This window comes from Bactrocera dorsalis, chromosome 2 (genome assembly GCF_023373825.1).
Source record: "Bactrocera dorsalis isolate Fly_Bdor chromosome 2, ASM2337382v1, whole genome shotgun sequence".
In the NCBI taxonomy this organism is placed as follows: Eukaryota; Metazoa; Arthropoda; class Insecta; order Diptera; family Tephritidae; genus Bactrocera; species Bactrocera dorsalis.
This window is the reverse complement of record NC_064304.1, coordinates 35,329,107-35,351,640: the sequence shown is the minus strand read 5'-3', so window position 1 is coordinate 35,351,640 and position 22,534 is coordinate 35,329,107. Positions and strand designations below refer to the sequence as shown.

General features: G+C 36.0%; 1 protein-coding gene across 1 annotated transcript in view; it reads left to right on the top strand.

Moving 5' to 3' along the window:
- Positions 1-22,534, top strand: part of LOC105226371 (alpha-2B adrenergic receptor) — a 217,067-nt gene that overhangs the window by 4,248 nt on the left and 190,285 nt on the right. The window contains exon 3 of the mRNA XM_049450583.1: positions 2,338-4,198. Within this exon, the coding sequence (XP_049306540.1) occupies positions 3,119-4,198 (1,080 nt within the window). The 5' untranslated portion in view covers positions 2,338-3,118. The remainder of the gene's footprint in view (positions 1-2,337; positions 4,199-22,534) is intronic.

Sequence of the window (22,534 nt, the reverse complement as noted above, 5' to 3'; positions counted from 1 at the left end):
CTTAGGCTTATAACCTAATAATTACTCTTTTTACAAAACTTTTTCTGTCGATTTTTTTTAACAGCGATTTCAATACTCCTGATGGTTATTTTTGCATTTGAGGTAGTGAAAATAATATATTTTATATTTGCGGATTTTATTACTTTATAAAAAAGTTGGCAACTTCCATTGTAAAAAGTACATGGAAATTGTAAACAAAATGCAAAATAAGCGGCTGGAAATATCACTCCTTAGTTCCTCCGGTACAAATTCCTGAAACAAAAGAGCCGTCAGCTTCACCATAATTTTTGAGCGACTTTGGGTGATTGCTTCGGTTTCGGCTCATTTTTCCCATCTATTCCGGTGATTGTTGAATTTTTTGCATGCCAAACTCATAAACCCATGTCTCATCGGCACTTATAATGCTCTCCACGAATATGGGATCGGAACTCGTATGATTAAGCATGGCCAAAGGGACCTACTCTTTTTGAAAAAAAAATCAGCTTTTTAGGGTCGAGTTGAGCAAGAGCGTCGAGTTCTCTTGACATCTCTCTAACACTTGCCTGACGATTTTCAAGCGACACATCCTTCACTTTGTTTAATATCTTCTTCAGTTGAAGAGGTCGAAGGTCGTTTAGAACGAGGCATGTCTTCAACGTTCTCTCGATCGCCTTTGTAGCCTTGTGTTTTTGATAAAACTGAATTACCGTAAGCCTTTTCCAACATTCAGTCAGACTACTAACTTAGCAAAATACATTTTTTAAACATCATTTATTCGGGGAATTTAAACACAATTTCCGGATGCTTTTTAGTTACAATGTAAATAAAAATAAAAATACCAAATTTTTTTAAAGATATAAAAGACAGTAGTCAGAGTAATTTTTGGTTGAGTGAAATGCTTCACAATTACTTCTCATACATGTAGTATGTTATAGTCTGATCTGAATAATTTGTTTGGCGATTTTTGCAACTTTTGAACAATAATCCAGGCCTGACTTCGTCAATATATCTCGTGAAATACAAAAATAGAGAACTAACATATACAAGCACTTGGTTTAGATCAGTTTGTTTGTGTGGTAGTTATACTTTTTCGATCTGAACAATTTGTCGAAAGATAGGTTAGGTTAGATGGCTGATCAAAGATCGCACGTGGACTAGATGTAGTCCTTTGCGAAGCCATTCAAAATAGAACTCCCGTGTTTGGACTTAAAGATCGGCAAAACGCTTAGTGGTCAATACAAAATTTGCAAAGGCGTTGAATTTCTACGCCCGCCAGTTCGGTGGGATGTCTGAAGGTATGTGCCCCTAGATGTCTAAGTCTTGATCTCCCAAAAGCGGGACAGGCAAGAGGAAGTGCTGGTTAGTTTCTACCGCATCTTCTTCCAAGCAACTTCTGCATGCGGCGTACGATAGAATTCCCAGTCTTAAAGCATGTATACCAATAGGGCAGTGGCCCGTCAAGAGCCCCATCACTAATGAGAGGCTGGGCCTTACTGAGGGCTTTTGCGACCGCGCAGGTACCAAATCTGGCCCAGCGTTGACTAAGCAGCCGCGAGGTCCAGCTATCCATGAATGGTCACTTCTCTGAAGGTAGACAAAGATAGTAAGATCTGTTTTGTCGAATCAAAAATTTGTATCGTTTGGTTCGTATGGAAGATACATATATGCTAAGACGTCCGATTTCTATAAACTGTTTTTTCTTTTTCAAAGTCCTTTGTCAGGGTTTCTTGCGGACTACTCAACCGATCATATTTTAATTTTGCAAAGATATTTAGAATAATACAATTTTCACCTTTTTTGGTCGCTCCGTCCAATAGCTAGTTTATGGTCTCAGTAAAAACAATTGTTTTTTGTTTTGTTTTGACGAGTCTGTGAGGAGTTTTGCTGTCAATAAGAAAGCACCATTTTTTCCGAGGGACTTCATGAAATGACGTTATAAAGGCCGAGTTTTGAATATTTTTCTATGTATGTAGGTAGTATGTTGATGTCTTCGGAAACTCGTCATCGAGTCTGTTTTTTTTATTAACTATACTCTTCCCTTCAAAAGGCAATATTCTCTCAACGCGTGAAGTTACCTTTTATCCATTTTTTCACCATAACAAAAAAGGTGTGGAAAATTTTTTTAATGAAATTTAGAGTAATTATGTATTTATATATGTACAAGTATATAAACGTATAAATTGAGTTCTTCATGTTTATAAAGAATTTAAATATTTTTTTTGTTTTGTATATATAAGCATATTATTTTTAAGAAAAAAGTATAATATTGGACAGAATGCATATTTTTTATTTGTATAAATATTTATTAATTATTATTTTTTTTTCAAGCCAGTTTCATTTCCATTTTTTTATTTTCAGATTCAACAATAAGTTTCGGCTGAAAATTTATCTACCAGATAAAATAAAAAAAGGTTGCATAGTGTAAAATAAATAAGAAAATAATTATTTGAAAATGACTTCCACACAATTAAGTTCAGCAAAGCAGCAATCCAAGCGTTTAATTAAATACAGTGCGAAACATATAATTGTTGAAAGGTAATTACAAATAAATGATTTAAAAGCAGAAAATTAAAAAAAAAATACACAAAAAGTGAGCAAGTGAAAATTAAAAATTTATAGTAATTAGTTAAAATTAAATATAAAATAATCAATTAGTAAATAATTAAGCAAAGCAAATAATAAAAAAATTCTACTTCGTTTGAGTGAATATCCAGCGTGTGTGTGCGCTACGCTTGAGTTGCCAAAAAAGTCCTTAAATGCGGAGATAACCCCAGCTCAACAGCGTCAGGCACCCAACAAAGCATCAGCGAGGCAAATAATATTAATGACACAACAACGCGAAATACAAACACACACTGGCCACACTTGCAACGCCTAAGTGAAACACGCCCCGTCTGCGAAGTAATCTTCTGGAGTAATAAATAAATTATTGCCAGTAGTAATAATAAAAGTAATAGCAAAATAATAATAAAAGCCTACGCATTAATACAACACCACCAACAACAACAACCACCGCTAGCACTAACAACACAAGCAACACGCTTTACACGGAGCCGCAGCAGCGCTAATAGCAGGCAGACAGCAACAAAACTACAACTTCAACAGCATACTCGAAAAGTAACGGCAATAACGGAACAAAATGGATTATAGCCAATTAGATGCGGATATCAACGGCAACATCAATACGGGCAATATCAATACAAATGACTTCCTCGCCATATTCTCATCAACAACAAGTCCCACCGATGTGACTGCAACGCCTGCCTCGTCGGCGGGAGGCTGGTCCGGCGGCGGCGGTGCCGTCGGGCGCAAGCACTACACACATCTGTCCGCCCCACCACACAGCAGTAACGGCAACATTTTCTACGCCAGCAACAGCAGCAGCAGCAGCGCAGCCAGTGCACCGACCGCCCTCAGCAATACAACAACACTACTCAACCCGCCACTACTAACCGTCGATGTTGGTGCTGATGGCGGTGCGGCAGGCGGCGTGGCCAATCAATATGGGCTGGGAAATTTGCTCGAGAGCACCTTACAGGGCGCCATCACTACGCTGAGTCCGAATAATTATGTCAACGACAGTTACTATTTCTTGAATAGCAACTTCTATAACGGTAGTATGAGTTATAGTGGCAGCGCGGGCAATTATAGCAATCAAACGTTGACGGTTGGTGGTGGCATGTCATCGGCGAATTTGTCCTCGAACCTGACGGAAGTGCAATGGGACGGTCGCTATCCGAGCGGTTATACGTTGCCGCAAATCGTCATCGCTTCGGTAATCGTGACCATATTGATGATTATCATCGTGGTGGGCAATATGCTGGTCATCATTGCCATTATGACAGAGAAATCGCTAAAGAACATACAGAATTGGTTTATTGCCTCGCTGGCGGTGGCGGACTTCTTTCTCGGCCTGATCATAATGCCCTTCTCGCTGGCGAACGAACTGATGGGCTATTGGATATTCGGCAGTTGGTGGTGTGACATACACTCCGCCATGGATGTGCTGTTATGTACGGCGTCCATAATGAATTTGTGTCTGATATCGTTGGATCGGTATTGGAGCATCACGAAGGCGGTGGACTATCTCAAGTCGCGTACGCCGGCGCGTGCGGCAATCATGATTGCCTCCGTGTGGATAATGTCGGCATTGATTTGCATACCGCCGTTGCTGGGTTGGAAGGTGAAAATGCCGGAGGGACCGTTGCCGAAATGTGCGGTAAGTGCCCTGAATTGGCGCAGTGCGCCTACATAACTGTATATAGCATATATATGTATATTTACATACAAATTTACTTAGCGACGCCACATTTGTGCGCCGAAAAGTCTTAGCAAGCACAACTGCAGTTCAGTATATGTGCACAGGGACTATTTAAGCGCGTGTTTCTGTCGCTGTGTGCGTGATGGCTTTGCAATTAAATGCCACTTTTGCTCCAGGGAAGACGCGTAGTTCGTTTATTCGTGCGCTCGTTCATTCGGCTATTTGCTTGGCAATTGGAAACCTGCAATTGCTGGTTGTCTGCTCGACTCCCTGTCGTCGTTTGTGCGTGTGGCACGGTGTAAATCGGTGTCTGCATCGACTGTGACGGCCTTTGTGTGTCGCATTTAATTGGAGTTGCTCGGAAATTGGCGCAAATGATTTACGTTGACAGAGATAACGAACTTAATTGTCTTCTTTGGGCGCATCAGTTGCTGAAGGCGTTGATTGTGTAGCCCATTCGCTGCGGCGTGGGTGGTCACACTGTATCAGGGAAATATTATTTTATAACCTTGCAGTTCATAAAGTTCAATATGTGGCAATTTGTTTTAAATTTCTGATTGTTTTATGTTGAGTCTTGCGGATACAATGTGCGATTGCCAGCAATTATTTATGTGACTGTTGTCGCTTCCTTAACTAGGTCAGTTGCTTGCTGTGACTACAAACATATATTTGGGTTATAAAATATTTTATATTCGTAGACTGAAAGGTGACTTGTGCATAACAGATTTTCTTATAGTATGTGCTGTAATCTCCAAGACTCGCTTTAGTGCGAAAAATACTCAAAATTTTCGCGAATATTTTGGAAAGAGTTGTATTATATAATTATAGAATTTTAGTATTTAAAAGTCCTCAAAACTTTTATCACTTTGCCAAGGCCTTTTGAGAAGTTACCTTTTCCTAAAAAGTACCCGTTTCATACCTAAAATATCCCCCAAATCATTCAAATTGAGCTCTCTTGCCATTTCTCTAACACTTACATGCCGATTTTCCCTCACTTTTTTAATATTTTCATCAGTTGAAGAGATCGAAGTTTGTCCAGACCGTCGACCGTCTTTGAAGGCTTTGTACCACCCCTAGGACTGTGTATTTTTTTTTTGTTTTGCAAGGTGTGTTGCAAAGTAAACAGGACTAAAAAAAACAGAACAAATGATTATTTCGGCAAAATCAATTTATTTTATTCAAAATAGTCTCCTTCTGCTTCAATACAGCTTTTGGCTTGGTACAAAAGCATGTCGAACAAGTGTTTTAGTTCGTTGGCCTGTATGACCACCAGTATGCCGGTGCAAGCCTTTTGAATGCAAGCCTTTTGAATGGCATTTTTCTGAAAAGGAAGAAGTCGCACGGTGCCATGTCAGGTGAATACGGGGAGGGATTAATGGTTAAAATGTGATTTTTGGTCAAATAATCGTCCTTCGAATGTTAGATTCTGTGTAATTTTTGGTCGTCAGTCAATTTGTGCGGAACAAACCGTGCACACCCCTTTCGTAAGCCCAAATGTTTGGCCAAAATGCAATAAATCGATGTTTTGAAGATGTTCAATTCCATTTCCATGAATTTCAATAATGATTTCGGCTGATTTTTGATGAAATTACGCACAATTTTGATGGAATTTCCGGTGGTCACGGATTTTGATTGGCCCACATGTTGATCGTCATTTATGTCCTCATGACCACTTTGAAAACGTTGTATTCGCTCGTGCACTCTGCTACGGGATAGGCAATCAACGCCATAAACTTGATTCATCAATTGAAACGTTTTGGTAAATAAACAAAATTTCATGTTCGCTCTTTGTTCGAAGCTCTTTTTCGCACTGATAACACAAATATACTGACACTTAAAACTCAATATCTTCACTTCCAATAGATGAAAGGTTATGAAATTCTCACTGGACAATCGGCAAAGATAACCGACTCTAACGTATCAGTCGAGATATAGATGGCGCCACCAGGGGGCGCTAGATTCAAAAACTTTTTGACCCAACGTTAATGCTAAATAACCACAAAAATTATTTTTCAAATCTTAACATTTTAAAATTTTAAAAACTCTTAACTTTTTCCCTGTCAGCTTTCAAAACCACATTTTAAGAAAATCGCAATTTAAACGAAAATATTAAAATATTTAGCTTAAACATTCAGAGTCACATCACATGACGAAACTAAAATCATATGAAAAGTTAAAAATAATATTTTTATAACTAAAATAAATGTGAGCATAATTCAAACAACGCTTTTGTTCACTTTTGTCTTGTGTTGTATGCTAAAATATTTGTGCGTGTGTGCGTGATAAAAATGGACTAAGGACCAAAATCGCCGCAAGACTGCATGCCCAATACACAAGTAATAAAAAGACTGGCCATTAAGCACATTTACTGTTTATTTATAATATTTGTGAGCACAACTTACTTAAATATAAATCGAGCAGACCAACATTGAGCGAAATATTTTGTTTGGAAATTGAAGAAAATGTAAAAATAAGAAAAAATTCAAATGTTTTTATTATTAAAGGAAACTGGATATTTGAAGAGAAATCTGCGATTTTAAAGGTATAGTTGAGAAGGTGATTCCTTTTTTTTGGTGGTGAAACTGAAAAAAGTGTTTGGTTATTTATAACCATAACCAGAGTTAATAGTTTCGTTCGCCTGACGGTTGTACGTACCAACTAAGACTTAGCGAGAGTTTATTTATTTTTTGCGGGTAAGGGGATGGAAATTTCCTTCCGCATCGTCAGTGCATCAGGTCACTAAAAAGCCCTCCTCTCCCCCCTGCAAGGAACCACCACATTTTCATTACTTCAAAGTGGATTTCCAATTTTCTCATTGAGAGATTTACACCCAGATTTGTACCCAGAAAGTCAGTCTAGGATTCACTCTTACGCCTAAATAGTTTACTGCTTTTTGTGTTCTAAGAATATCCGTAGTCGTTTGCATACTTATTTCTAGAGGTATGTGTTTATTTGTTAGCAGTAGTAGCTCTGTTTTTCCGTGGCAAGCTAGAGGTTATATGAGTGGAGCCATGCTTGCGTGCGTATCATGACCTGATTAAGCTTTCTTCGCGCTTCTTCTGTGTATCGTACTGTAATTACTGCTGCAATGTTAGCGGCATAGTCAGTTAAGTACGATTCGTCTGGAATTTCTAGTTTTTGTATAGCATCGTAGCAGTTGTTCCACAAGATTGGGCCTAGAATGGATCCTTGTGCTGCTCATGACGTGATCACTCTGTAGTTTAAACGGCAATTTTCTGTTACTAAATGTGTTACTACTCATCACAGCTCTGAAGTAGTCGGGGATTTTAAAGCGTCGATCATATATACCCATCTAGCACAGTTGAAGGCGTTTCGGACATCAAAAGTCGCAAATAATACTATTTTTTTGTATTTATGCCATCTGCGCTGTGCGGCTTCTACGCTTTCAATGGCACATTTTATAGCTCCTAGAGCTAATCTGCCGGGTCTAAAGCCATGTTGTCTAGGGGAGAGCGTCAGCTTCGTTGATTGCCGCTTCGAGTCTGGGTTTATGTAGCCTTTCGCAAAGCTTTCCCACTGTGTCAAGCATGTATAGTGGACGTTATGCTGATGACATGTATGGAACTCCTTTTCCCTTATTGATTAGTACCAGCTGTTGATTTTTTTTAGGGTTCAAAGAATATTGGATGACTTGTACATATTCAATAGTACAGACGGTTGCTCTGCAATGACTATTTTCAGGATTCCTGGAGGGATCCCGTCCGGGCCGGGTGGTTTGTTGGCCTTGAGCTTGCCAGTGGCTAGTTATAGCTCTTCTAGAGTAAACTGGGAGATTTGCGGCGGTGTTAGAGTCTTTTCTGGATCACTGGCCTTTTTTTCGTGGGTTGGAAAGAGTGCGTAGACGATATGACTCATTTTGAGAGCAATTAAACTGCGCGACCATCGTGAGGTCCCTCAAGTTTTAAGATTTTCAAAAAAAAAAAAAAAAAAATGCTCTCGAAGTTTTAGTCTAGGATGCTATATTTTAAACACTTTTCAAATCAAACAAATGAGAATCAGAAATTATTTTTTCCATTAAAAAGTCTAATTTGACAACATAAAGAGCTATAGTTGCTCCCCCTCACCAATAAAATTCATGCCACTCACAGGCAATGACCCTGGCATTGTGGTACAGTATTTTACGCAGAAGGGGGGGATAAAAATCAATAAATTAATACGGTCACATGATGACCATAAAATAGCTTAGCTGATGCTCACAAAACTGCCGACAAAGTGAAAGTCAAATGGGAATAAAGTATCTATTATATATGTATGTGTGTGAGTGTTTTCATGAAAATATTACGGTATTTTATGTGGGTGATATTAAGAAGATAGAAAGGATAAATAAGTACACAAAAGTAACCGTAAATTATTAAAAGAAGAAAAAAAGAGACGAAGACGGAAACGGACATATTTAGATGTTGAGATTTTACCCTTTGCTTTATTTTGCATTTCACTTAATTCTTTATTCTCTTGAAGTTAGTTACCCTTTATGGGCTATTAATTAACCCTTTATGAAGATAGATGTAGAAAGATTACACAATTTTGATAAAAAAAAGAATCAAAGCAGAAATCTTTAGTGAATTTTAACAAACATTTTTTAAGTCACAAAGTAGCTCTGCAGTGTACTTTATTTAAATAAATTATAAAATTATTTTAAAAATTTTTATTCTATTTAGATCACAAATTGTTTGCTGCTTTGTTGCTTTCAAAATCTCTTTAATATAGAGATAATAAACACAATTCTTTCTTATAGAAAAGTTGCTTAGTTTAAAAGGCTTTCATATCATGTTTGAGCTTTTGATTTCACGAAGCTTTCACAAGCTTTACATAACTTCAAGTAAATCAGCTGCATTTGTCCGCTTTTCATTCACTCACGATTTTCACAGTTATTTTAAACCGAAAAGTCTCGATTTTGTGGTTCATTTACTCACATACAGATCTCTTTTCACTTCATCGATTTTGTTTGTTCGCTTTTATTCACTATTTTCGTTTGCATGACTCTCGGCCGGTTTGGTTTTTTATATTTTTAATGTTAAATGTCTGCATTCCTGGCAGCCCTCAAGGCAACATTATCTTTGCAGTGGTTTGTTTTTGGGCTGCTGGTCGGCATAAGATTGCTTACATTTTATTTCAAAACACACATGATTATCTTCTAAAACGTTTATTTAGGCGTGTGTGCCTGCGAAACATGCTCTCCACCATTTTTTTCTAACTTCAAACAACTAAGTGGCCAAATTTTAAGTTTCTATCTTTCCGTTTTTCTTAAAATGATGTGTTTGCGTTCGGCATATTGATATTGATATTTATACTCATTTCCATTCATAAATGTAAATAAGCAAATAAAATCTTGAGCGCAAGCAGCCCAAATTACTGATAAGAAAATATTTACATGTTTTTTTAGGGAAAAAAATATTTGGGGTCAACGTTTGCATAGTATAAATATTATTTTAATTCTTATGTGATTCACGATAAAGCTTTTCAATTCCGAAATTTAATTTGGCACCATTAGGGTGCTGCTTGGTTTGGTGATAGATTGATGCTCCACAGGACCACCCTTGACAGTTTATTAAGTTTGTATTTTAACAGAAATTTTCGTTATGAAAAAATAATGTTAAATTAACAGAAGATATGTAGGCCGGTAAGTAGTGTGGATATCTGATCTAGATCATGAGTTTAGGAGCCCTATTGTGAAACCACTGGTACTAAAAACTGTTCACCCTATTATGTCCTCTCTGAACCACTCTGTGCTCTTGATGCGGTTTGTCAACATAAAAAGTTGTATATGTGCAACTTCCGAGGCATCGTTAAGAAACCTATTGTAGCGATTATTTTCCTATATTTCCTATACAAAGTCTGCGTTTGCCTAGAAGATGTTAGTATCTTGTTCTACCAACTCTTAACAGCTTGTGGTATTATTGCTCTACGGTGACCTGTTACCTACTAGACTTTTTATGTCGTTCCTTTTGAAGACTCAGTTATTATTATAGCATATTTGTCTATTGAATATCCGCAAGTAGCCGAGGCATATGAATATTTCAATTTTCGGATTCAAATTGTTGGGTGGTGCTAGTTTATTTGCTTCACAGTTACCAGGAATATTACTATGTTCTGGAAGCCATTGCAGATTTATAGCAGAACAAGTTATCAGATCCACTAGTAGATCAAGGCATTTGTTCACTATCATCAATTAGGCTTTAGTTATTTCATATATTCATAGGTTGACTATATGCATATACTTTTATATACATCATACACTTTGTCAGAACAATAAGGTTTTCTTTAATTCCTTTTTTATCCGCTTGGAAGACATTGCAGTGGTTTGGTAGTTGGAAAAAATCGTGTATCTAATTTTGCTACAAAACCACCTCTAGTCAATGTTAGGTACCGAATTAAAATTAAATTCTAAAGGATTCCGAAAAAAATATCTTTGAATGCGCCTTATTAAATATGTCTATTAGAGAAGATTTCGTCAGTCTAAAATCTGAATTCGCTGCTAGTTGCTTATAGAACAAGTCTGTGGGCATTGAATGGGATCTAACATTTTTTGTCTGACTAGGTGCTGTTCCAAGTAGATATCAATAAGGTATTAGTTTTTCTTTAACTGATTTTCTTAGGTTTTATTTCTGAATAGGTAAGATATTTACTGACTAAGCCTGCGTTGGTTCCAAATATCTTTGGTTGAACTGTTATTAGATTAGCTGAAAGGTAAATTATGCTATTTATCTAGAATTGGAAGTGAATTTTTCAATCGGCTTTTCAATTATTTCCTGTGGAAGATATGTATTAAGTGGCATTTAGGTAGTATACATATATTTATATTAAATATTCTAGCATTTAATCAATTTCCATGTTTGCGTTCGGCGAAATGATGAAATTGTTCTAGAGAAAATGATGCTGATTAAAAAGAGCGGTTGCTTGATTTCCCCGAAAGCAACCTGACAGATTACATACTTGCCCTGAAATTTCTGAATAAATTTTAGCTATTTCCTACTAAAGTGTGATCAATTTTGGCGTTCCCTAATTTTTTAGGAAAAACCATCGAAACTTCAAATTTAATTGCGAATGCTTATTTTCATTCGAAAGAACATACTTTGGCATTTACTTTTTGAAGATTATATTTTCCAAATGTTAGTCGCGGTACATCTCTGATGGCCTATTCGTTCATGATCAAGGAATAATGGCGGCATAAAATGGTAGTAGTAATCACTGAAAGGGTATTGAGCGTACCACTTGCTGCATATAACGGCATACATATAAATTCTAGGGTTAGATCTGCTTCACCTCGAAGATAAGATTCTTGTATATTAAATATAATTTTTTCAAAATTATGAGTGGAAGTCTCTTAGAATTATTTCACATTTCAAGGTTGAGAGATTTTCATTTGTATAAGCCAAATTTGAATTAATTTCACACTTCAAATACGTAGCCATTACCAACGAGTTCATGTCTAATTTGTTATTTTCCACAAATTAGCTCATTTTTGCTTTTATTGCTTGACAAATATGAGTTTTCTACTTAGAGGCCATTAATTCGTTTCAGCTAACACGAAGCACAGACAGACAGTGCAGCAAGGCATGAAGTAAAGCGAAAATTGCCATTAAATATGAACAAATCCAATGTGTGGCAAATAGAATGGACAATTAGTAATTTGCAGCATACACAAGAACATTATTAAATGAATTTATAATTTTGCATTTTACCATTAAATGGTGCTCTTAAACGAGCGCTTGCTTGAAACATTAAGTAGAAAGCATTTGCGAATTCATATTATAAGCGAAAAAGCACAACAACTCACACCGAAAAAGCACCTTTGTTAACATCCGTCTATTTATATCGAAATTAATAAATCTCTTTTAACACTTTCAAATGCTTTTTCAGTTTCGTGTAAAAATAAATAAAGACAAGTGCCAAAAAAGCCTCTAAATTTCTTATGTACACAAATTTCTAATTTTAGGCATCGAATATAAATGGCAAACGAATAAAAGCATTTCGTTTTTGTTGTTTTTCTGCATTTCGATTGAAGCTAAATTTAGACGCAGACAAAAATTGCCATAAATTTTCAGACATACTTTTGTAAGCAGAAAAAGTCTGCTGATGCTCGTGAAATGTCAATGACTGCCGGAGATTTTATATCCTGACATATTTGCCTTTCATTCAGCGCTTTTCTTGATTCTATTTCAATTTCATTTCATATTTACATTTTTGCTTTTATTATTTGCGGTTTTAATTAATGTTGTGCGTTAGTTATGTGTATGGAACAATATATACATACATATATTTATATATATTTGCATATATATATATATATATATTTAATGATCAATGCCAAAGCACGTTTTAATCGCCAGCAAATTGCTTATATACATGCTTTAATGAAAGCTTTGCTAAGACTTCTTCCAAACACTTAATCATTAGGAAATATTGTGTAGACAAAGTATTGGCTGGCTGTAATAATAACAAATAAATACGACCAACCCAATTTTAATGACATATAATTCAAATATCAATGAAATAACGAACTATATTATTAGTTGCCGACAATTATTTGAGGAAGTGGCGCAGTGACCGGCAATTTATTACTAGTTAAGCGTATCAGAAGGCAATATTTATGTTTTCTTTAGCAATAAAAACTTTACTTACTTGGTTTCTTGCAGATCTACCGCCATCTCTTTAGCAGCAAGTTTTTGGTTTTGTGTATAAAATTATTCCATATCAATCTATATTTGCTGATTGTGTTAAAGGTCTATTATAATAGTAGTTAAATTGGTTTCTGAAGTGCTGCATTCGAGATGAGTGGCGGTATTCTCAGCTGAACTCAGTCTTAACTTGACTTATGCGGTTACTCCACGAAAAGAAATTTTCCTTATTTTGAAAGCAAGGAAACTTGCTGCATTTGGGACGAAAGGCAACCTAAAGAGATTCAAGAGCTGCCATTTCATCCAGAAAAAAACAATGGTTTGGTGTGGTTTGTAGATCGGTAAAATAATCGGTGCATATTACTTTAAAAGTAAAACTAGTAAGAACGTAGTCATCAATGGTGACCGTTATCGCGTCATGATAACAGACTTTTTGAAGACTGAAATTGAAGGCAATTGAAGGAATCTCGGCGACTTTTGGTTTCAACAAGATGGTGCCAGCTGCCACACATCGCATCAGTCTATGAATTTATTGAGAGAACACCTCTGTGAGCAGATAATTTCACGTTTTGAGCCAGTCGATTGGCCACATAAATTCTTTCCTGTATGGGTATGTAAAGGCTAAAGTCTATGCGGACAATCATTCGCCAGTTATCAGTCAAAATGCCTGAGACGTAGCCGCAGCCAACATTTGAAAGAGATAATCTTCAAAAAATAAATGCCAAAAAATGTTCTTTTGAGTGGTAATACAAATTTTCTATTAAATTTGTGATTTCGGTGTGTTTTATTTTTAAGTAGATAACCTTGAAATATATCACCCTTTCCTATACATATTTTCTCTCATATCAAATGCAGGAGGAAGTACGTCCAATGGCTACTTTTTTGGCGACATTAGAAAAAAATTGATAACAATTAATAATGTGGTCTATAAAGATGCTATTCAACTTTCTCTCGGCACATAATGCAATACTTTTTCCAGCATAACCAACCTTTCCTGGCCGCCTATACCCCTAATTAGAAACTGGTGTGCGGTTCATAAGTATGCTATTATATATTGAGCTGGCGGAGTCCTATAAAAAATATTCTAGCGAAGTAGACAACTCTCAAAATCATGAAGTCGCGAAGCTCGTAATTTTTCTCGCTCATCTTTGACGACAATATTGGCTCTTTCTCAGCTTGAAAGAGTGTTGATTAATAATGCTTCCGTACAACCAGAAGAAATTATATGTTTTTCTGCACCAGAAGGAATTATATGTTTTTCTGCATACGAGGCAGTCTGAAGGGTATTATTAACAACAAAACTGAGAATACTGAGAATATAAATTCGTTCCTCACAAATGCTCATATACTAAGCTGCCAAAGACTGCCGAAACCATATATCATATTAAGGTGCCCAATCACACTCACTTCCATAGAGACTATAAATTCTTCGATACTCTCCATCTGAGGTTATTTGTTTGTTGATGAGTGAACATTGATTTGCGTGTTATATATAGACAGCTCAGATTAAAAATTATCTGGCAAGGCACTTACTAAAGAACCTATTGTAATAAGTATGGATAGGGTACTTTGGAGATGAATTTCTAAGATTTTCAAATTTTTTGAACTTATTTAAATGTGTGTATATGATGTGTTTTCTTTTTCAGTTGACTGGACAGCTGAATCCCTAAGAAATACTATATTGCTAGGAAACATCTCAAAGTAAAACAAACAAAGGAGAAAATGCTTTCTTTATATCAGTACCAGTTCAGTTCTAGTTCACTTAGCAACAATAACAATTTGAATTTAGACTTTCTTTAATGCTATGATTGAGGAAACTGAATACTCTGCATATATGATCTACTATTCTGAATTACTATGAAATATAGACTATCTGTATTATCTACTGTCTTCACTCCGACTACTGTTATTCATATTGTCAGAATCTGCACAAGAAAAAATAATAAAAATTTTCATAATTCCCAATGAGGTTATTTATAGGTCGAGAATATATAACTCCTTTCAACCCAAAATTATATCTAAATGTACACAGTAATCTCTTGCCGCAGACAATTTATGCCACATTCACTTGTCTCGCCCCGACAACACCAGAAACACATCCATCAAAACACCGCCAGACTCCACAGCGCAGAAGATGCTTGTTGCCTTCTTGTGGCAGCAAAACACCGCCGCACAAGTCGTCCGCACACTCACGCACATGCAGCAGAGAATATGCAAATGTTCGGTGCCTTTTTTGAAGCTTCACGGGTCCGTCATTTTTAATTGACAAAATAACATTTGAAAATTTTACGCTTGATTATGCGCAATATGAAATGAGCTGCCGCCGCCGCCTGCTGTCCCATTGAGTGGAGAGCGCTGAGTGCTCCGAAGTGCCACTAATTGAGTGAGTGCGCGAGTGTGTGTAAGCGCTTGTCTGTTTGTGTTTCTATGTGTAATTGTGTGTGTGTGTGTTTGGCTGTGCACGTGTGGGACCGAAGGGCTCAGCGGACATGCAAATTCGTTTAATGCACAAACTTTGTAAATGTATGAGTGCATGCTAATGTGTACTCACTGAGGAATACGTACATAGTTTATACATATGTATTGCAAATATGTGTGTGCTTGTGTTTACCGGTTTTTATGTGTGTGTGTGTCTGGCATGTCGCGGTTGGGCTCAGACGATTTTGTAAACATTTTGACAAGTGATTTTAATTGGCATCACCAGCCAATGGTGGCGCAGGCGCCTGCTGCCATTCCCCGCTTAGCGCCATGGGACGTCAAAACAGCTGGTAATCAACCAGCGAACTACAAAACCGACCGCCAACGTCGGTGTGCAGCAGGGTCCCAGAGGGCGCCAAACAATAAACTGCGACCGCAATTTTAGTCTGTCACTCTCCCCTCGCACCCTGCTAATTGCTCACACATCATTTTGTTTGCGCTTTATAGAGGTATATGTACATATGTATATAAAAATATATGGAAGCTAATACACATACATATATTTTTATATATATGCGTGCATATTAGGGTGGGTAGAAAAAAAATAATAATTTTATAAATTTTTCCGCCTGTTACTTTCAAACATAGCTTGTGGTGTAGTGATGTAGTGTTGGCTACTAAGAAAGTCTCTCCAAGTATGAGCTTTTAATTGTAATGGGAAGGTCCTTCGCCTAGTAGTTTTCTACTTTTTTCTTATTATCGCATTTCAAAACTCCTATTTTGCTTTCAGCTACTTTAAAAAATATTTCGCTTCATAGATTTGACAGGAAATTGAATGCCCTTCAAAAAAGTTCCAAAACGATTCTTTCGTATACCTGCCCGTTTAATATATTAACGTTTGAATTTAGACTATTTTATGGCGAATTTTTTGTTGTTCTTATCATTGTAAATCCTTAAAGGGTGTTTAGAAACCTATTTTTCAAAATAAAAAACCGAAAAAAAATATATTTTTTTTATCCACCCTAATGTATCATTGTAAGTCGGAGAGCTCATAGTTTTGTAAGAAATTTACTTTCTTAAAGGTGTCTAGAAACCTATTTTTGCGAATACCAAGCCCACAAAATAATTTTTTTTGACCCACCCTAATGTATATATGTTCGTGTGTTATTGTTGATTTAGAGAAGTGCAATTTATTTCGTTTTTAATTTTGCTTTTCGGTTTATTATTTATTTTGCCGCAAAATGTGCATAATTTGGCATTTGACATGTGGTGGCAACACTCTCACACACTCCCACACTCTCTCTCTCCCTCTCTGATTGCATATTTAATGCGTTTATGTCTATATGTATGGATGTGTGTGTGTGTTCGCGGCGTTAGTTTTGCCGCCGCTTGCCAATTAATTCAGGCAGCATGAAATTATTGTCACGTTTAGCTAAACATACAGCAACAATAACAACAGCAACAGTGTCAAAACAATAGTAAAGCAAAGCAAGCATAATTTTGCCCATTCTTTATTCATGCGCTTGTAAATGTATGCAACTAATGAAGAGATTTTAATTAGCATTTGTTTGCGTTAATTTTTGATTTCAATTATAATGTCACGTGGGTGTGGTGAATTTGTAGCTAATGTGCGTGTTTTGTTTGCAAACATGAAAAAATGCCGTATTTACATTTACAGCTCGAGGGAATTTATTAAATTCATGGCAAATGTGTTCATTAAATATTCAAATGCTAATAAATTGCTTCAGTAAAACCCGTTTTTTTATTAACTGTAAAAATTTATGATTTGAAAGTGGATGGAAGCAAATTTTCTAAGCCATGTACTGTGCAATTATGGGTGCAAAAGTGCGTGATTAGTGTGTCAGCAAACCATAACCGCCGTGGATAAGTGCATTACTTTAATAAGTCACAGCAGAAAATTGTTTAATTTGCTTAAATACCATTTATTTATATAATAAGCTTAAGCCGAAATAATCCAATTTGACTTTAAATGAATTTCGTAATTTATAAAATAAAAATCAGCAAAAAAATACCTTTAAATTAACACCAAAATCAGAATGCTTATACATATATTTCGATTGAAGCGGAGCCTGAAGTCATGAACTTTGGTCCTCATTGGTAAATTCCCCAATTTCATACAATCATTTCGGCAAATTAGTCCATCTGTAATACCACTAATACAATATTCGTTGTGTTTTTAAGTGAGTACCTGCCGGCCTTACCCCGCGATGATTAAGAGAAGAAAATGCGTTGATCAGCGCCCCAAATAATAGTTACAAACTTTTTGCAAATATTATTTGGTTCTGATTGTTTAGGTGGAAGGGACACTTTTTCCACATTGGTCCGGTTCGAGGCCGACTTAAAACCTCTATCGGTCGTGCTGAACTTTCTATGCTACCTTCCTTTAAGTTTAAACCAAGGCTACCACGAATCTCCCCAAAGGAGCAAACTCAATGATAAAATTGGAACAAACTGCAAGGGCTAGCTGCTCTCCGTGGCACCAGATATAATTCTCCAATCAAATCTTCTATATAGCTTTTGTTACTATCAGTTGAACACCAATCAAACTTCAATGTCGCTTGAACTTCAAATGTCTTTTCATTAGAAGGAATCTCATTCAAAGTCTATAATATCAGTTCAAGCTGAGTATTAAGTACTACTTGTGACAGGACAATGCTGATATTTCGAGGCAAGCCAAATAACAGACATAGTGCATATTGGATTTTAGTCGCCTCTTACGACACACATACCTTACCTACCCTTGCTCGCTGGTGGAATACAACTAATACAGTGCAACATCGAAGAAATTTTGTCTCAGAAGTTTTTGAGTTGAAGTAAGGTCAGACAGTTTCTAAAATGTTTGGATGCAGTGCTTTTAGTGCCACCCAAAATTAGATAATTCACAAAATAACGATTTGACAGATTTCAAATTTATACACGCACCTTTTGAAGGCTACGGCTAACTATAATATTAATGTGTTTAATTTTATTAGCACCATCTATGTGTCAGGTCGGGCAGATTTCATTTCATCTGCTCACCGTTTGTTTGTAGAACGATTTATTTTTCTTCCATCGACTGAGAAAAAAAGCCTTTTTGGGATTTGTAGGTATTCATTTGTAAAACAGTGAAACCCTCTTTTTGTATTTGAATTGAGTATGCATTTTATTTATTAAATAAATTTACTGATATTAATGTAATCTAATGATTCACTTTATAACGTTTAGGTTATCTCATTTCCTTAGCCGATTTCCTTCGCCGACGAAAGTTGTCTTGCGCTTTTCACATAGAATGATTTGAAATTGAAAAACCAAAAATTTGGCTAAAATTATATACTTGTATTTCAAAGAAGGTCAATCCGTTGACTCTAATTTTCGATGACTGGCTCCAGCATTTTGACTGGTAACTAGCGAATGATACTAGTGATGTTTTGTTCCAAGGCCTGAATCGAAGCGGGATTGTTCGCATAGACTTTAGACTTTACACAACCCCATAGGAAAGGTCAAACGGTGTGAAATCACACGATCTTGGTGGGCAATCGGTCGACCCAAAACGTAACATTATCTACATATCGAAGTGTTCTCCTAATAAATCCATTGATGTATGCGACGTGTGGAAGTGGCGCTGTCTTGTTGAAATCAAATTTTGCCGAGATTACGAGCTTTAACGACGAGCCATCAAATAATCGATTATCGCCAAGTCGTTTCATACGTCAGTCCCAGTTGCTGCCAACGGTGCCGAAACGACTCTCCACAGTTTTTGTGTATAGTCTCTGCTACGGCTGTATATTTTCTTTACAAACTTGCTGTGCGTGGTCTATTCGGTAATAAATGTTAGGTCTCAAAAAATACTTTCTTTACAGAACTTGAATTTTCGTAATAAAATTGAACGATTTGGAAACTTTGTTCAGGCGAAAGTCTTTCTACGATGAAATGCCAAACAAATACTGAAAAAAATTAAGATCTCTCAAAAAAAGACTATTGAAAAAGTACATGTACTTGTATCGCCCGTTATTTTTTATGAGGTCTCTAGTATAAGTACTAAATCATGCAATGTTTTAATCGAAATTTTGTTAGAGTCAGCCCAAAAAATGAACAATTCATTTGCAACACTACATACGTCGAAAGAGCAGTTTTAAATAATACAAAAGATTCCAGAAACAGTTTAAAGCTTAACGCGTCTAAATTTTCAAGCAAAATACAAATGTTGCCTTTATAAAATCGTTACCCGAAATCCACCTCTCTTGTGCTTAGCAACCGTAAGCAAGAAGCGGAACCAAAAAAATAAGAAGCTAAATTTTTTATTTTGCTTGAAGCGCTTGCCGCATCTACCAAAAATAGGACAAATATCGTTATGAAATCGTGACAAAAGCGAAACCTCTAAATGCCCTAAACGCTGCGCACATTTCCGCTAGCAGATAATGTCCCATTCAACTTTAAATGTCACTTGAATTGCTCGATTATTTGCTTTTGAATAGCCATATGAAGTCCTAGGCGAGGCATACTTTGAGGCGCGTGTCAACCGTCAGAAATTTTACAAATGCCCCAAATGTTCACAATTACGTTCGGCTACCGCATTCGGCAGTTGGCATAACCGTTTATATTGGGTGCGTGCAATCCTTTTTTGTCATTTGTACGAGCTTCTTAATATTGTTGCTGTTTTTTGGGTGGAAGACAATGTTTTTTGCCTTTGGCGTATATCCTTTTTCCGGTTTTGTTTTTGGTTTTTAAATTTTTTTTGATAGAATTGTTAAACTTGTTTGAAATAGTTTTGTTGGAAACGGACGGGCTAGTTTTAATTTCTTTATTTCTAGGTAAATATTATTAATATAAATGACACAAAAATACTATGAAATTGGCAACTGTGACATATTTGGTGGACTTTGAATATTTCTAACGGCAAAAAAAAATGACCTTTGAATAATTTGTAGCTTTTTTTCAGAAAATACCAGAAAATTCGATTGCGCTTAACCAGAAGCCCAAGCAAATACAAAATATTCCAATATTCCTTTCAAGAACTTGATTTGTGTGACAGCTATAAGCTGAACTGTTTCAAGCGGCATCATACTGATCAGTTCGATGTTTCCTTCTGCATATTAACGTCCCTGTTGGGGATTAATAATCGAGCTTTCACTGTTCTCAAACGTGATTTACAACAGCTGAGTTACTGTAAATATTTTTTCGTAATTATTGATTGTTACAATATATCCTCGTTTGATAAAAATGACCCCTACATAGGGTTAAATCTTTATTCTTGCGGTTTTTCATAGAGTGCAAAGTCCATCTGAAGATAGAATATTATTCACTTCTCTAGAAATTTGTGGATTTTTCAATATCCTCTCCCGACATGAGCTGTATTTCAGCGAGGGCGTTCTGCAACGACTAGAGCAAATGACAAATAGTAAAGGAAGGGTCCGGGCCTGGTCTATAAAGTGGGTGAGACAGAACTTTCTAGTTATTGCTATCTGCTGCTCTAGTTTTTAACCAGTCCTGAAACATGGGGCTGAGAGCTGTTAGAATGGAAAATAATTGTCTCATGTCTAGTCACGAATTCAGAGCGTTTTTCTGCTCTCACTAAATAGAGAACATTACCTTAGTGCCATGGAAATTTGACCTTGATGTTGATTGGGCTGGTTGCGCTGGTTTCAAATATGATTTTTTGCATTTAGAGTTAGCCTAATTTAATCATTTTTCATAACCAGTCACAATTTGATGCAAAAACGATTTGTTTTTATAGTGTTCAAGCAGTATTTCTGTCATGTAAAATCATCTTTCAGACTCTCTTGGCTTCAGTTTAACATGCACCCAATTTCCTTGCTTTTGTATTTAATTTAAAAAAATTTAGTTTTTTTTTAGCTATGCGCCCTCGAAGTGGAATGGAAAAAGACTATGTTCTCGCCGCCATGATTTCTACTTTGTAGCTATCTGAAAAAAGAGGATAATGATTTTTGATTAGTACGAATGTCGCTGTCTCAGCAAGCTGCAAAACGGAATAAATTTGTTTTTATAAAAGGGTGGTTACTCAAAGATAATAACGGTAGATTGTTTCAGTAATATTTTTAACTTTGTTCATTTTTTTTAAATATTATAAATTTCAGTTTATCATATTTTTTTACTTCATGTGATAGAGCGATATTTAAAGAACATTCATTCCTAAGTTAATCGGCTGATTAGATTTGATATAATTTTGCAACCGTATCGAAAAGAAGCTGTTTCGAGAAAAACGTGTTTTATTTTCTACGTTAAATTAAATCGGTCCAGTTGCCATGACCCTAAAACGGCTTTAACTTTGGAAATAATTTGTGTTATGAAATCAGAGATATTTTGAATGCCTAAACTAAAAAATTATAAAAAAAAGCAAAAGATTTTCTTAGAGATGCTCCGAGCTCTATTTGTGTTCCTCATCTCCCAACTTTGGAATTTCTATTCAGAAGGTTCTTCCTCTTTCAAGCCTCCACTTTTAAAATATAAACCGATTTTGGTACATTTGCTCAGCTAGACCATGTTCAGAATAAACTGCCACCAAAATACCATGACTTTCGGCTGAGGTCTTCTTTGTATTAATGCAATAAAGAAGAATTCCCAGCAATAATACATTTTCAGGCAGAAAGTTAGATATAGATATTTAGTGAGCAATTGGTTTTTACGCTTCAAATTTTTTTTTTTTTTGTTTCAATATCTTTTTTATTTATTGAATCTGCTTTTTGTTTTGAAAGCCTAACAATAAGTAATAAAATCTTAAACCTATTTAAAAACTAGACACGCTCAAGCAAATGATTGAGCTGTTTTGGTAATACATTGCTCCTCAGTACGGGGCATATCTCCAAAGGGTTTGGGTGATCACGGAGTTTATATATATTTAATTCTGCTGTCTTCTACTTCTTTCCTTACCATAGAAATACCAAGGTCTTTATGGACATTCTCATTACGCATGTACCATGGTGAACACGTGATTGATCTAAGCATTTTTGATTGGAACCTTTGTATTATGTCTATATTAGTTGCACAGGTCGTACCCCACAGTTGAATGCCATACATCCAAATCGGCTTTATGACCGCATTATATAAAAGCACTTTGTTGTCTAGGCTAAGTTTGGAGTTTTTATTTAATAGCCAATTTAAATTTGCAGCTCTTATCTTCATGCAAGTTTAAAATGTTTTGAGTATTTCTTTTTTTTACTTGCAATAATTGCTTAAGAAGTCTACAAATGTACGTACTCCTCACACTCTGCAAACAGAG